Below are 16,856 nucleotides of genomic sequence, written 5' to 3'. Positions count from 1 at the left end.
TCAGTACGTAGTTTCCAATTTGTTCGCATAAAGTAGTGTGTTTAGTTAAACGGCGAGCAATGAGAAAAGGGAAGCGTCGATTACAAACGTGTATGCCGGTATGTTTTCCTCTTCTATGGGCGCTCTCAGCTAAACATGCACGTTTGTACATCGACGCTTTTCTCGCCGCTCCACTATCCGCTTAGCCTAAATGCGAGAGCTTTTCTTCCATCTGGTAACTGGTGTTGGACTGATGAAGGTAATTTTTTGGACCCCAACGGGCAAGTGCCCTGTGCAGGGATGCGTTCTATTTGAAGTACTTTAATGCCTCCTTAATTGTCCGAAACATGCATGCATAATCTGGTAGGCGAACGGATAACTTTGGCCCTTATTATGAGTTGCATTCAATTTTCGATTTTTTTTTTTTTTTTTGCATTTGTTTCCTTACTTTTTGGTGCTTAAGACACAAATTTTAAACAATTTTTATTAACTTCATGCTGTTCTAACGTCGTTAACACAAGCTCAAAAGCTGGTTTTACTTGTGAAAGAAAATCCCAATACTCAGTTGGCACGATCTCTAAGCTCCCATCCTTTGTTGACGAATCGTTGAACCAGAACTCCGTTGTACTCTATTTTACCACGCTTTTACAATCTCGCTTTCATTTTTATTACATTTTAACTTGCAAAAATTTACATACATACATATGTATAACCACACTATTTAGTTTGCTCGATATGTAAACAAAGCTCTCAGCGGTGAAAATTATACTGTTGTGAACAACCTAAACGAGCGAAATTCACAATAGCGCGTTATCAAATGAGCGTCATAATACCAAATGAAAATTCGTTCGATCAGCACTTTCGACCACAGTCGAAGATCGAATGCAACTCATAATAGGGGCCTTTAAGTTATATTACTCAATTAAAACCCCTGCACCACCCCCGCATTCCATATATGATTCATCCGCAGAAACAGTTAAGTCCTCCAAGAAATGGATCCTAGAATGCAGTCATTGCGGCTTGGGAATTTCGTGCGGGGTTTGTTGAGAACCCAGGTCCTTGACGGGATATAGTCTGTGGGCTGCGCTTCAATTTCAGCCTTTGTTATGGACATGTGCCCACACGGTCTTTCCTTCCAGAGACCCAAGCCAAGCAATCTGAGGGCGCTGTAAGCAACTAAGTTGTATATAGTCAAGTGTCCCGTTCGGTGGAGTTCCGCATAGATAGTTAGAGAGAATGGATCATATTATAGCTGGTACTTTCAGTGCAAAGACGCTTGATACAATTGGTTGCTGCCAAGAGGGTCCGGGTTCAATTACCACCAGACGGAAAATAAAATGAATTTTTTTTTCTTCTTAATTACGAAAAAGCATCTGTGCACTTCACAACGACATATTTTATAACGTACATACTCAAATTTAAAACGAGTTGGGTTGGTGCTCTTTCATATGCGTATTTTTTTTAAATTTAGCACGTTTTTTTTATTCTAAAGTGTTTTCCCCTTAGTGTACAATTAGGTAATTTTTCTTTTTATTTGTGAAAAGCATTGTCAGTTTTCTCAGACTTTACTTTACGTTTTGATCTTTAGCATTGTCAAGACCACGTTTCCCTGCTTTTGGAATAAAAATTACTTAAATCTTCCTTCGTTTTAGTGGGCGTGGTTCAGTATTAGGTACCCTCTAAAAATTGCTTCCACGACCGGAAAGACCCTCTCCGAGGCTACTTAAAGCATGATTGGCAACATTCCATCTATACTCGTCTATATAAAGGGTGACAACTTGAAAATAGCAAGTTTGGTATTTTCCCTCTACAGAACTGGTTGGCCAATAAACCAATGCATTTGTAGGGTGTCCTAGACTATCCGTCCACCCCTGTAAAAACAGAAGAACTTGATCTTTACTGCAAAACGAAAAAATGTGAACCACAAAGTCAGGGATGCTTTAAGTGGGTTAACTTGACCAGAGGTCGATTTTTCTTACTACACATTTGGATTCAGCTGACAATAATACGTAATTTTTGTTAGAAACTTTTTCTGAAGAAAGAATCGTTCAATTTGTTAACCACAGCTAATCTCGAACAAATGTTAACTATTTAAATCAGGGACGTGAACCGGTTTTGAACCGGAAACCGCTTTTTTCTATTAATTAACTGAACCATTAACCGAACCGGAATTTTTCAAAAATGTTTGATCCGAACCGAAAACCGAACCACTTTCTATAAAGGTTTAAAGGTTCGTTTCAACTTATTTTCAATAGATAAATGTACTACTTTTTTTCTTTTTGTTTAGCATGGTAATACCTACTATGTTTGTTTACCATGAGACAATATAAAATGTAAAGGCAAGCGATGTCATTTGACAGATACTTGACCCTTAACCTTGCGCGTTGTTGCACTTGACACTTGACACTTAAACTTGCGCGTTATATTTTTGTTTTTCGAACCGTTCAACCGAACCGAAACGCCGGTTCAAATACCAAAAAAACCCCTTCGACGAACCAATCCAAAAGTGCAAAAACGGTTCGAACCGCTGAACCGAACCGACCAAATTTTTCATCCGGTTCCCGTCCCTGATTTAAGTAGTTAAATAGGGACATGACATTTTTTCAAAGTTTGCCTATTTTTCCTTCGTTTATTTAATATTTATTATTTTTTATAAAATTGTAGCCCATTCACTAACAAAACCCATATAAATTCATATTCAAACTCTGTGCAAAAATTATAAAAACTGCAAAATTTCATCTAAATTTTCAACTTTTTATACAGATTTTTCAGAACTTTTTTGAGTATGCAGTTTTCTAGCCCATTAAATTTAATAGAATGAAGTGTAAGTTTTAAGTTGCTAAAAAATCGCGTTGATTTTTGGCAATTTTTTTAACGCATTTTCTTCCATACAAAGTATGATCGACATATTTTTTTTTTGTTTGGAAAAAAGTGGGTATACAAAAAAAAAAAATAATCCGACGAACTGATAACCTCCTCCTTTTTTGGAAGTCGGTTAAAAATCAAGGCGATTTCTTAGGAAATTCAAACTTGCACTTTATTCTGAGTTAAGTTTTCTCAAGTGGGCCACCCAAAGTTGAATTTGCGATTTTTTATATTTCATTGACCGATTTTGAAAGTTAACATGGTGTGCAATATTGACACCAAAGATTTTGGGTTAATTTTATTTTTTTGACGAGTTATTTGCAAACACATTTTTATACAGGCTTTTACACTTTTTCAAATATTTCGGCAACCATTCATTCGAATCTTATCGATTTTTTATAGCAATTAGAGAACCTATTGGGCAACAAAACAAAGTGGTCAATTTCAATTTTTGTTTTATAAAAAATTTAATTTTTTTAATCAATTGAATTTTTTACCAACTTCTAATATACCTAAGAAAAGAATTCAAAAAGCATTATTTGCGCTAAACATTCAATTCTACTTTCGTAAACAAATGACTGACTTAAAAGCTTTTTACCAACAAGAATGAACCAATATGATACAAATGAACTGAAAAAAAATAATCTAGGTATATAAAAGTTTGAAAAAAATTCAATTGATTAAAAATTCAAATTTTTTATAAAACAAGAATCGAAAGTTTACAAACTGACCACTTTATTTTGTTGCCCAATAAGTTCTCTAATTGCTGTAAAAAATCATAAGAATCGAATGAATGCAAAAATTTCAAAAAGCGTGAAAGCCTGTATAACAGTTTGTTTGCAAATAACTCGTAAAAAAAATAAAATTTGCGCAAAATCTTTGGTGTTAATATTGCATGTTAACTTTCAAAATCTGTCAATGAAATATAAAAAATCGAAAAGTTAACTTTGGTTGGCCCACTTGAGAAAACTTGACTATCTACTAAATTTTAATGGGCTATAAAACTTCATACTCAAAAAAATTCTAAAAAATCTGATTTGAAAATTTAGATGCAAGTTTGCAGCATTTTTACACAAAGTTTGAACTATGAATTTATATGGGTTTTTATTAGGTAATGAGCTATAAATATATAAAAAAAATAACAAATATTAAATAAGCAAAGGAAAAATTTGTTAAAATGCCGTGTCTCTATTATTTTTCCACCACTATATGTACATATGTCGGCCGCTGTGGTGTAGTGGTAAGCAGTGCGCGTTTCCACTCCGCAACGCCTGGGTTCAAGCCCTGGTCAAAGCAACATTGCAAAAAATATCGAAAAAAAAGGTTTTTTCTTAACAGCGGTCGTCCCTTGGCAGGCAATGACAAACCTCCGAGTGCATTTCTGCCATGAAAAACAGCTTCTCATAAAAATACAATCGCCGCTCGGAGTCGGCGTAAAACTGTAGGTCCCTCCGCTTTGTGTCACAACATCAAGGCGCACGCCACAAATCGGAGGAGAAGCTCGGCCAAACCGTAATATATGTGTAAGCCAATCTATTATTATTATTATATGTACAAAACTTGGTATCGATTGGCGCTTACACAATAGGCTGTATGCATTAAGGAAATGACAAGTGACTGTTAGGTAATTTTCGTTGGATAAAGTAGTCCGGCCGTCACAAGTTATACCAACATATCGTATTTCCGTCGAAATATCTCTGAACTTGCTTTCAGCCAAATCGAATTTCCAAAATTTCGTTATTTAAAAAACTCATGTCCTTTACATTGATGACTTCGAAATTTTGCCGGGTAATAGGACTGATCGGAAATTTGCAATAATTATCAAGTCATTATTTTGCGCTGAAAGACGCTAAAACTCACAAATTTGGAAGTCAATTGGGAGTTAAATTCATCTGTTTTTCCTTTAGTATTCTATGTACATATGTATGTAAGTACATAGTCATATCGTCAGTTCGTTTTTTAAAGTGTTGCCACCTAATAAATAATTAAATACAAATTATTTATATGTTAAACCAATTATAATATGGGTATGGATCGAAATGGTATTCAATCCTTTATTTCTTCATTATATGTAGGAGGGTTGCCACCTATGTATAAAGTAGGTTAAATGAGTTACAATATGAATATCAATCAAAATAGCTTTGAAAAACTGTATTTTAAATTACATGTAGGAGGATTGCCACTTGTTTTGAAAACTTAATTCAACTTCATTAGGAGAATTAGGTATTTTAAATATGTATCGCAATTTGGGTGTCAGATAAAAAAGGATTAAAAAGGTTTAGTTTGAAATTATTGTAAACAGGGCTGCCACCTGTTTGCAAAGTTAAATGCAATACATGCAATAGCTTAAACGAATTACTACCATATGGATATCAATGAAAATGCCGTTGAAGGAACTTTATTTGTAAACTACTTGCAGAAGAACTTAAATTAAGGCGATTGGAAAATGTATCCCGATATGAGTGTCAGACGAAAGAGATTGTGGTTTGATTTGTGGTGCTTCTGGTGGAACTATAACGCTTTCCTGGTGAACAAGTACCATTAAGCTGGGAAATATTATTTTTTATTGCCAAATATGTATACCAAATCTGCACCGCGATCAAAACAAAATGGTATTTGTATTTCACATTCGTTTTGTTGTTTCCATTCTTCGGACTAAAAATATGGTTTTTGAATTCCTTTATTCTTTCTGGTTATTCTGTTTTAGTGAGCGAATTTTTCTTACGCTCTTGCATTTTGACACTTTTCGGAATTTTGTAAGAAAAGATACGGAATGGACCTTATTTAAACAAATAAGCAAATTAATTATGTACTGCTGTTATCAACAATAGGAAAGATTAAGACCTTTCATTTTGACGCAGCTAATCAGTATCATCTTTGTGAAATTAAGCGAAATAATGAAATGATTTTTGATGAGTTTACAATATCTTAATATAGCTCCAAATGTTTGTGTAGAAATCTTTGGTTTCTCTCGTTCGCTTGTACTCTGTTTATGCGAGGCAACTTTTGTTGTGACAACTGGAATCGACGAGGAAAAGATAAAGCTAGAGACACCGAGCTCCTTTCTCAAGGAGGTTTTAAACTTTTTTAGCACTTCAAATGCATTTTTTAAGAGCAAAATTTGTATTTAAAGTGCAGATAAATTAAATAAAACTTTCTTGCGAAAACGGCCCTTAGTGAATTAAGTTGGCGGTTAACGGCTGGCACATTTGCGCAATAAAAAGTTGATAAGTGTAAGTGAAACGAGCAACACTAAATGATATGTAATTCCAAACATTGCGTTGACGAAAGTTTTCGCGTGTAAACTCTGTCTTAGCAAATTACAACCATTTAGTAATACTTTTATTTTTATTCTAGATTCTAGATTTCTATTTGACGCTTTTGGATGTAAACAAAATTCCTATTAACTGTTACTAAAGCTGGTAAGTTTCGAATTTTGCGTCGTTACACTTTGGAGGATTTTTTTCTGAGAGCAAATACATACTATCAAATTCTGAAACATTTTGCTTCTGGATGTTTTCGATTGGAAAAATACGAGAACTTCCCAATTGTCTTTTGTATCTACTAACAGGAGATTGGTTCAGCTGTTCCTGAAACTAGCGCTGGTGTTTGCACCATAGTTATCCATGCTTTGCACATTCGCCTTACATCGAATAAGCTCTTGAAAAATTACATGTTTAAACATTATTCTGATTTCATTTTTATTAAGTTTAGTTCGGTTGAAGTCACTTACATGCATACATGATTTTATTTTAATTTTAATGAAAACGAAAATTGATTTATTCTGAATTAAAAAAGTTACTTCCGCGGACGGTCGTTGCTAATTTGGTACCGTGTGACTTCATATGCCCACTAAGGCCTGCAAATTGGGCAAAACGTTTTCCACAAAGTTTACATGAATATTTCTTTTCAGCGTTGTGGATAAGCTGATGCTGTCGCAATTGCTTACCACTTGTAAAGCCCTTGTTACATACGCTGCATATTTGGTCTCGTATATTCCTATGAACGGCCATGTGCTCGTGTAACGTTCCAGTTTCATAGAACATTTTTGGGCAAAGTTTGCATTGGTAGCGCGGTCGTTTTTGATGGCGCAACATATGTACTAAAAGGTGCGAAGACGTTCGAGATCCCTGACCACAAATAGAACAAATAAATGGCTTTTCGCCTGTGTGCGAACGCATGTGGATCTTAATTTCTGTTGATGTGGCGCAGGGCTTATCACATATCTCGCATTTGTATATATAGTCGTGTACGTGTCTTCGCAAATGGACCGTTAAATTCGATACCAGCTGGAAGCCATGCCCACAGAGATGACATTTAAATGGTAGCGAACCGTCATGAGATGCCAAATGTACTTTGTACTGACCTAAACCTGGCAGTAATTTTCCACACTCCGAGCACTCAAACGGGGGAACATCGACCTCGAGGTATACAATGCTTTTGTGAAACGAGCATGTTGGTTGATATCTTTGTTGTTTTCGCTTGCATAATACTTTTTTTTTCTTTTCAACGGAACAAAATCTTCGTAGTCGTGTAATTTCATATTCCATTTCATGTTTAGTGAGATCCAAACCAGCTCTTTCATTAACTTCCAAATGCAACGTCTTAAGTGCCTCATCGCGTCTATTTTTGAACCTATAGGCAATTTCGTTTTCGTCCCAAAGGCAAGTGTAGTTCTTATAAATATCAGCTAAAAGTTCATATTGCGCGTCCTCTAAACTGCTTCTTGGTATTGTAGTCTCTGTCGAATTTTTAATTGTCGACTTTGATGTAGCCTAAAAAAATTATAATTGTTAAAAAATACTTATAAACACATAGATATTTACTTATACAGGGTGGTCCATATAGGGTTTTTTTTTTAGATTAAAAAAAAAATTACAAAGAGCGTGTGTGAATCGGTAACAAAGTTCGCGGCGAGTAAATTTTTGACAACTACCAGGTGAATAAAATTTCAGTAGCTCATGAGGGTAGTGAAATTTTTGACAAATGCATAGAAAATTTTGACAATCGCAAAGATTGTTGATGTTGTAATTTTTCGTTAAATAAAAGCTTAAATAGATGAATTGCAATCAACGATGGTAGATGTTTTCTTAAAATATTCATTTCACTTCAATTTGTAATATTTTTTTACAAATAAATCTGCGGTTATCAAAAATTTACTGCTGTCAAAAAATATTTCATTTCACACAACAGATTGGCAAAACTGTCTCACCATAGTAAAAATATTATTCAACAGCTTTCCCCATAGAACTTTGTTACCGATTCACACACGCCCAAAATTAACAAAATTATATGTTTACCATATATCGACTGCTGAGTGGAAGATCGACCTATCTCGGCAGCCAATTCGAAAACGCCCTATCTCAAAAAACTTTTAAAAGACGCCCTATTTCAGAATTTGGTTGAAGAACGACCTACTACAGCATTCGTTTCAAAAACGCCCTATATCAGCACATTTCCAATACATTTTGAAGTGAGATCGGGAATTTTTGAATTGTATTCTGAAATAGGGCGTTCTTCAACCAAATTCTGAGATGGGGTGTTTTTCAATAAAATTCTGAAATAGGGCGTTCTTGAAAAGTTTTTTGAGATAGGGTGTTTTCGAACTGTATGTTACCGCATAACTTTGGACGACGTTAACCAATTTCTATAATTCTTTTTTTTTTATTATTTTAATGACAGGTGTTACCTCACAGGCGGTCCATTCTAACTTGGTGTAAATCTTAAATTTTTATATGAGAATTAGTCGGTTTTGTTTTTTGCCTAAAAATTACGTGTCAAAATTCAGGAGCGGTTTATTAATTATTATTGAAAAGCAACTCATATGAAAAATTAACAAAAAATACAGTTTTTGCAAATCTATGAGAAACTCTGCTGCCGCTGGTGGTGGCAGGGGATAAAACAACCAGTTAGAGAAGGACTTGGTATCAGTTGGCATTTCTAATTTGTGTCAATTAAACTAAAAGGGAATCGAATAGCGCGCTTTATTGGATTTGTCCGATATATAAAATACTACACCGCTTTATGTGTAAAAAGTTTAGTCTTGGTTATGAAAATATCTTCTAGTTTCCAATTTTCATGATTTCCAAAGAACGAAGAGCATCGCAGAAAGTCAACATATCGAGCCCTAACCGCTAAAATAATGTATATTTTATTTTTAACTTGCTTTTTGATGCATGTGCTCTAAGAGCATTTATCCTTCAAAATTAAATTCGCTTACTTTATTTTCGCGGCTAGGACTCGATATGCATTGCGGCTTGAAGGAAACATGAGACCGTCAAATTTGTGTTTGTTTGTTGAATTCCCTGAACCACCCCTCTTATGATATGGCACTTCATTCTATGTAGTAGTTTACAGGATACAAAAAAGAAGGTAGTTTCAATAAACAACTTTTGACGGATAATACAATTTTTTGAAGTTTCATAAATTGTGAGTATTATCAACGGCCTTGCCACTTTGATAATATTAAAACAATAAATCGGAGTATTTTCTTTCCCATATTTATACCAATGTAATAACATTTCAAATCAAAAACCATTATCAGTGCTTGGTACTTTTTTTTTACTTACGTGGTTCGCACCTTTTTTTATTCAAAATATTTAAAATGTAAACTGTTAAAAAAGATTTCATCGCAATTGTTGTTTTCATTTTGTAATAAAAATCACGCGCGCATTATTCTGGGTTTTTTTTGTTTTCTTATTTTGAATGCAATCTTGCGATTTAAAAATCGAATTCTAAAAAATGTTCTTCCCAAATAAAAACTTTTTATATTTTGGTTCAAATTTACTTTTAAACTTCTTATAAGATTTTGTAAAAAATTAGGCTTTGTGATTAGCGCTCGTCATTAAATTTCACAAATTTTAGTTTATGCAAAACACCTGAAGTCGGCTTGAACAGACCGCCCTCCGATAAACAACTAACAGATCGTCGTTTAAAGTACACAACCGTCATCATCAAACATCAACAAAATGCACCACTGCGTATGTGAGGTTGCATAAATTATTTTGTAGAGAGTAAAAATACTCATATTTCAAAATGGTTCTCTTTTTTTACAAGAAATCGCATTTCAGGATGAATAGATAGAGCTGGTGTGAGCAAATCCAATTTTTGGCAAAAAATGTCGGTTTTGTACTTTAAGCGACGATATGTAAGTATACACTTTCTTCATGCTTTCTGAAACCTAGTCGTCAACCCCATTTTCGAAATCATGTAGCCGGCATAATTTTCTAATTCATCATATTCCACATCTTTGAATGTACTGATAAAATCTTCTGCTTAAAAAAAAATAATAATATTTCTTCTAGTGATCAGGTAGCATGAATTTGATGAAACTTCATAATTTTATTCAAAGTCAAATGGTTAACAACAACAACGATGTCATTAAATTAAACTACCTTCTTTTTTGTATCATGGTAGTTTACATAGTATACATACGTATACTTCTAAAATCACAAACATTTTCAGTCTGTCTTTCTTTGATTTCGAATTGAAAACTCATTGCGATCATATTGTACTAGCAATAAAGAAGTATTAGAAGAGCAAACATTTCCATTATTTATGGAACACAATTTCATTGATGTGGCTGCCTCGACTGGCTTCGCAGTCACGCATCCCGTTAGTCCAGTTTTCTTATATCTTGGTGACGGTTTCTGGCTCCATCTTACGAATGGCTTGCTCGGTATAATCCAATTTATGTAATCTTATGTTTTATGTTTACATGAATATACAGAAATTATAATTAATAAATGAATGAAACACAAAAACAATATTCGCCGTAAGGGCGACGACGTCCCCATGGCACGTGATTCGCTCTACCATTCAAAATTGGCTCTATCAATCTTAATTCCCCATCGAATTACGAAATTCGCCATACAAAATCTTGAGAACGAATTACCTCATTTGTAGGTAATTTTGATCGAATTGCCATGCGAATTACGAACACATCGCTGCCGCCCATGATTCAATAATAGAAAGGTTTTGTAATAAAACAGTCTTCTCGCTCCCACACATAAAATCGGCTCCTTTACTTGTTGTTCACTCTACAGTTACATTAGTAGTAAAACCAAAAATTCTTCATACTAAATATTCGTTGGCATCACCTTCGTTTGCGTAATTTTCTGGAACAAGTATAGAATAGCGATCGTTTAGCTATAAAATAACCAAAAGTGCCGATTGATAGAACTTTTTACGCTAAAAGAAGGTATAAGAGGTTTATTTGCTTTGTTTATTTATATTTTTTTATCACTTAGTTCTTAAAACCCAAAAGTAGATCATGAGAAAATAGTATATGTATCGAATTAAAGATAATCGCGTGTACTTTCTAAATAATATAAATCTCTTTACCATTAATCATGCAGTTTTCTCCAAAAAAGGCTATTTCATGGAAAAGTAACATTTGTTCGTTTTTTAGTGGTTTTGGTTTAAATATGTAAAAAACAATTTCAATTATGTATTAATATTAAAAAAAATCAAAAAATTTAACTTCAACCGTCTTTATATTTTACTTGCGCTAAATAATTTTGGCATGGTTGAAATGAGCGTAAAAAATTCTATTGTTCTGCATTTTTCGTTTTTGCATAGCTGAACGGTCGGTATTCTAGATTTGTTCCAGGAAATGACGAATAACTTAAATTAAAAATCTATATTTTTACGTATTGTTTAGTATTTCCTTTAAAAAACCAAATATATTGCAAATTCACAGAGACACACATTTTACTTCTAATTGTATACTTTGCGCACTTTTTAGTAGCTTTCTACTACCGTTTTCACAAAAGGCGATCACATTCTTCCCCTTTCTCCTACTTCCAAAATACAAATCTAGATAAAGGAGTGTCAGATTTCAGCTGTCACAAATTACATAACCTGAGCTTGGCGCGCAAAAGATCGATTGTCGCATGGGCTGTGTGGCATGGCGCGCCACTCTGCTGAAGCTATAGATCGTTCAAGTCCATGTCTACAGTTTCATGCCTCTGTAGCGCTCACCGTTGTTCGGAATAGCGTTTCCAGCAACATTTTCAATTATTTAAAAACGGGCCAATGATGTCACCGCTCCAAATTCCGCACCAAACTGTCATTATCTGAGGATGCATTCATTGCTTATTCGGCGGTCACGTGCGTATTTTTCGATCCCCAGGTACGGCAGTTTTGCTTGTTAACATAGCCGCCGTGAGAAAAATTTTCTTCGTCTGAAAATATGTCTATGTTTCCCAACGTTGTTCAAGCGTAAAGCGAATCATTCCGTTCCGCAGAGATTTCCAGAGGGAAAGAGCTTTCACTGCCAAAACAACATGATTAAAACAATACGCTATATGGGCCACACGTTATGTAGATATTTTTGGAATCATACCATAGAAAATTTAAATATTTAGCTCTAAACACTTAGTTATGATGGCAGAATAGGAATTTTAAGAACAATTTGATGAGCAAGGACTTTTGAGTTAAACCTCTTCCTAGCACGTCATGTAGTCAATTATTTATTTATTTGCAAATTGTACGTCGGATCCTGGCGTAACCTAAAAACAGTTGAGAGGCTTTAATCTTATGCTGGTCTTGTCGGTGGGCCAAAAATCTGCTGCAAGTCTGGAGGCTGTCAAAGGAAGCATTAATTTACGCTTTGTTCATGTTGCACTCCGGCTGAATGCGGCAGCTGTCAGCAGAGACGAGCTGGCTAAACAAATGGAAGCGGTAGGAATCGAATAAGATGACAAGAAGTCTCCCAGTGAGTCCGAGACAAAAACAAATACGTGATGAGGTGCATGCAGGCAAATCTGCATCATGCAAAAGCAGCAACGGCGGAGCTTAGCAGGAGATTCGCCGGTGAAAATATGCAATGGCCAAACCAAGGGAAGCGATAATCATAGACTCAAGTACTAAATTTCTGCCTTTCTATGACTTTACAAGATTTAGTAAAGAAACTAGTGGATTACTGCAAAAACCACAGGAAAGTGCTCATCATCGGTTGTGCTGTCAATGCCCACAGCATAACATTTGGCAGTACAAATACCAAAACAAGAGCTGATTTTAACAAATTTCTAATACATTTTTATTGTTCAATAAATGACTATAAGGGACCAACAGTTCAAGGTGCAGGGGCGTTATTTTTAGGGACTAAAGTCTAGAGTTCTAGCTTTTTTTCAAGCGTAAGTGGAAGGTACTATCACCTCTTATTCCTTTGCTTGAGCTTCTAAAATAGTAAGAAAAATTTGTTGACACTTTTTGCTGTTCAATAAATGACTATAAGTGGCCCTCAGGTCAAGGTGCAGGGACAGTATTTTCCGGGACAGCAGTCGAGGGTTCTAGCTTTAATTTAAGCCTAAGTGGAAGGTACTCTCACCTTTTATTTCATTGCTAGAGCTTCTCAAATATTGCAAAAAACAAATTTTTTTTTTGACATTTTGACTTCGTTTTTCTCAAAATCTAGACCTGATGGAAACTTTATACTTACGAATTCGTAATCAGCACAAAAAAGTCTATCAGAAACAATGTTAACATTTGCCGCACCAAGATCAGTGTTGCCCTGTGTAATCATAAACGGCGACCATAAAAGGACCATTGGTACCTTGATGAAGGACGCCTAAATGTTTAATAACAAGTGGGAAAGAGGGAATGTCCACAAATCCCAATAAAACTACAATCATTTCTTTCACTAGAAAAAGGAAGTTATGCTCCCAAGATCTAACCATAAATATGACTGTGATTAAGCTAAAGGAGGAGGTCAAATATAAATGCGTAAACCTGTATAGAAAACTCACATCTCAGTTCTATTATCAACAAAGCAAGGAAATCGTTGTTTACCACTAAACAGCTCGTGGGGAAAACATGGGAGCTGAATTCTAAAAAGCCTTTTTGGGTTTATACTCACCCATAATAGTATATGGAGCACTCGTATGGTAGAAAAAGTCGAAGAAGTAGTACAGACATTTGCAGGAAGAAGGGGACCAATGGAACGTATAATTACCACACTAGCTCACTGCAGAGCCCGATTTTTAATAAACTAGCAAGATATCGATCTACCCAATGCAGATTTCGCAGCAAGGGTTAATACAAGTCTTGTGTAAACTGAACAACTTGAGTTGAAACAGGGGGCAAAATAGATCAAATCTGGTCGCGGTGCAATCGGCCTGATCACCATAACCATATCGTCGTTTAAAGTACAAAGCCGCGTATCGTCATTCTGCAAAACCGCGTAACTGACATTGCCTGCCAAAAATTGGATTTGCTCACACAAGCTCTTGGCGCAACCCTTATCCATTCGTCCTGAAATATACTAGCCAGAAATGCGATTGCTTTATAAGAAAGGGAACCGGTTTGAAATATGAGGGTTTTTACTCTCTAGAAAATAATTTATGCAAATTCACATAGCGGTTTTGCATTATCTAGATACGCGGTTTTGTACTTTAAACGACGATATATAGAGTCTAAAAGATGTTAAAATCCAGCCTTGCTCCTAAAAAAGTTAGAAATTCCACCCGTTGGAACATTTTTGTTCCATATGTACATTTCAATCCGAATTATTTCTTTCTTTTTTTTATCTTAAGGTGCAACCTAAAAACATCTTACTAGCCAATGCATAGCAACGGTAATTTTTTTTTTTACCATAGGACAGAATTAGTAAATTTGAAATTACAACAAAGCTTTGCAATGAATTTGGCTAAAAACTGAAGGAGTTACAAATAAGATAAACACTGGAATTCAATCTTCATGACAAAAAAGCCAAGGAGAAAAGAAAATACATATGCAAAATTTTTGTTCCAATGATAGATTAACGGTTAAAGGCTTTAATGTTTTGAATGTTTTTTGTATTAAAATTGTATGAGCAATATAAATATATACATGCCTATGAACTAGAGGTCTGCATCGGAAGACTTAGCTTCACAGTGCAGTTTTCTAACGAATACGCTTCCTTGTCTTCCTCTCACTGAGAGTGCGGATTGTGAAGAGAAGTATAGTCAGAGTGTCCAGATTTGGCGATGTTTTTTTTTTTGATATTTGCCCGTAAAAATTTTGGAAATCGCTATTGGCGATTTTTTCCCTTCAAATAAATTTATCCCAATTATAACAAAATATACAAAACTTAGTTTTCCTCGATAATTTTACAGAAGAAGCTAATGAACTGCGTGATAAACTTGACATAAGAAGCATATATAAAAACTGTCAAAAACGTTTAATCACCGTAATCAAAGAACTTTTGAAACGATTACCTAGTCAATTAAATACTTTTAAAAAAGCTTTTATTTTGTCTCCAGAAAAGTGTGGGAATCACAAGAGGGCGAGTTTCAGGGACCTGCCAATTCACTATTTGACTTTGAAGGAAATAAAAGAGCGGAAACTGAATATTTAAATCTTTTAACTTTCCCATGGAATAACTTTTCTCGGAACCATTCCATCCGACTCTGAAGAATTTTGGATAATTGCTTACGGAGTGAAAACCGCAACAGGCAATAAAATGTTTGGAAATATAAGTAAATTCATATTATTATCCTTGCCGCACTCACATGCTTTGATGAGCGCGTTTTTTCCGTAATGAATTCAACAAAAACTAAGATTCGAAATAGGATGAGATTGGAAAGCCTTAATTCAACAGTTCGAATAAAGTGCTATATGAAGGCTAATAGTTTCTGCTGCAAAACGTTTCCAATATCAAACAACAGAAATGTAAATGATTCAGACACTATAGGTGATTTTGAAGAAATTGTGGAAATAGCTGATCTCGCCTTATTATAGGTTTGTATTTTATTTTTAGCACCGAGCTCATAAAAACAGATTATGCTATTAATCAATTAATATGAGCTATAATAAATTTAGTAATTGCGCAGTCCTATTGCAAAATGTGTTGAAACAAATATTTTTAAAAAGTATGCATATTTTTAAAGAAAATTGTTTGTACATCACTATTGTATAAGTGATTTGTGTTATTTATTATTACCCTCTGGAAGTATTATATTCGTTTTTGGTTTTAAAAACTGTATTATAACAAGATCTCAGTTTTAAAATAAAACATTTGTTGAATCGATTTCATGAATTTTATTTTAAAAAAAGTTCGATTTTTAGCGATTTTTTTCAGAAATTGCGCTTTAAAAAAAAAACAATCTGGATTGTTATTGCGAACGCTACAATAATTTTGAATGGGCGGCGTTTAAATACATAGGGAAGTTTGATTCGCTGGGCTGTAAATTTATATGGGGTAGCAAAATGCATTTCCCTTGTGAATCGTATGTTTAAAGTCCATTAACTAACCCCTTATATGTACATGTTGGTATTGCGGCATCCAAACAATTATATTGTAGTTCTTTAACTATTAGGCGAGACCATTAACTAACCCTTCATATGTATGCATATATTTACGTTGCGGACCAGTGTTGCCGCGCCGTCCCAAGAAAATGTATCACCGACCAAGCCAAAAATGTATCCAAATATATCCAATTTTCTTTTTTTACGTATCCATCTCATAATTTGTAAGAAAACCGAACATTTTGAAGAAAAAGACATAATTTAACCCATCCTAAGGACTTGGAATACGTGTATATATATTTTTATATTTCATAAAATCAAACATTTGTAATTTCAATTTATAAATTACATCTTTTATACATAAGTATTTTGCAAAGTAAGTATAAAAAATAGTAATTAATATGTTACATTTGTACCTGTACACTATGAAAAGTGTGTGTAAAACTACTACTGAAAAATATATATTTTTCAACAGGAATCTGTATAAATATACATACGTATAAGATGTTCAGGATTCGATTTTGAACTTGTGATCTTTACAATATACACATAAATATACACATGAAATGTTTGAAGTTGCAAAAATTTTTAAACTAAAAATACATTTCCTACAAATAATAAAGATTAGGGGCTTACATTTACTCTATTTTAAACATTTTATGTGTTATTTTGCGCTCTGCGACAAATTTGGTATGTTAAAGTAAACAGGCAGTGTTTAATTTTATTACACGGTGTGCAAATTTGCACACATTAAAAGAGGAAAGTGGTTACCTTTCTTAATA

At 34.3% G+C, this 16,856-nt stretch overlaps 1 protein-coding gene across 2 annotated transcripts in view; it reads right to left on the bottom strand.

Annotated features, from left to right (window-relative positions):
• LOC118749005 (zinc finger protein 566-like) overlaps window positions 1–16,856 on the bottom strand; it is a 51,341-nt gene that overhangs the window by 13,521 nt on the left and 20,964 nt on the right. The window contains exon 7 of one of the 2 annotated variants that reach the window (XM_036483787.1): window positions 6,233–7,619. The exons of the other annotated variant lie outside the window; for it this stretch is intronic. Coding sequence (XP_036339680.1) covers window positions 6,624–7,619 — 996 coding nt within the window. The 3' untranslated portion in view covers window positions 6,233–6,623. Of the gene's footprint in view, window positions 1–6,232; window positions 7,620–16,856 lie in introns of those variants that run through there. 2 annotated transcript variants of the gene reach the window in all.

This window comes from Rhagoletis pomonella, unplaced genomic scaffold (genome assembly GCF_013731165.1).
Source record: "Rhagoletis pomonella isolate Grant_MI unplaced genomic scaffold, Rhpom_1.0 Rhpom_scaffold_00013, whole genome shotgun sequence".
In the NCBI taxonomy this organism is placed as follows: Eukaryota; Metazoa; Arthropoda; class Insecta; order Diptera; family Tephritidae; genus Rhagoletis; species Rhagoletis pomonella.
This window is presented reverse-complemented; position numbering and strand designations above follow the sequence as displayed.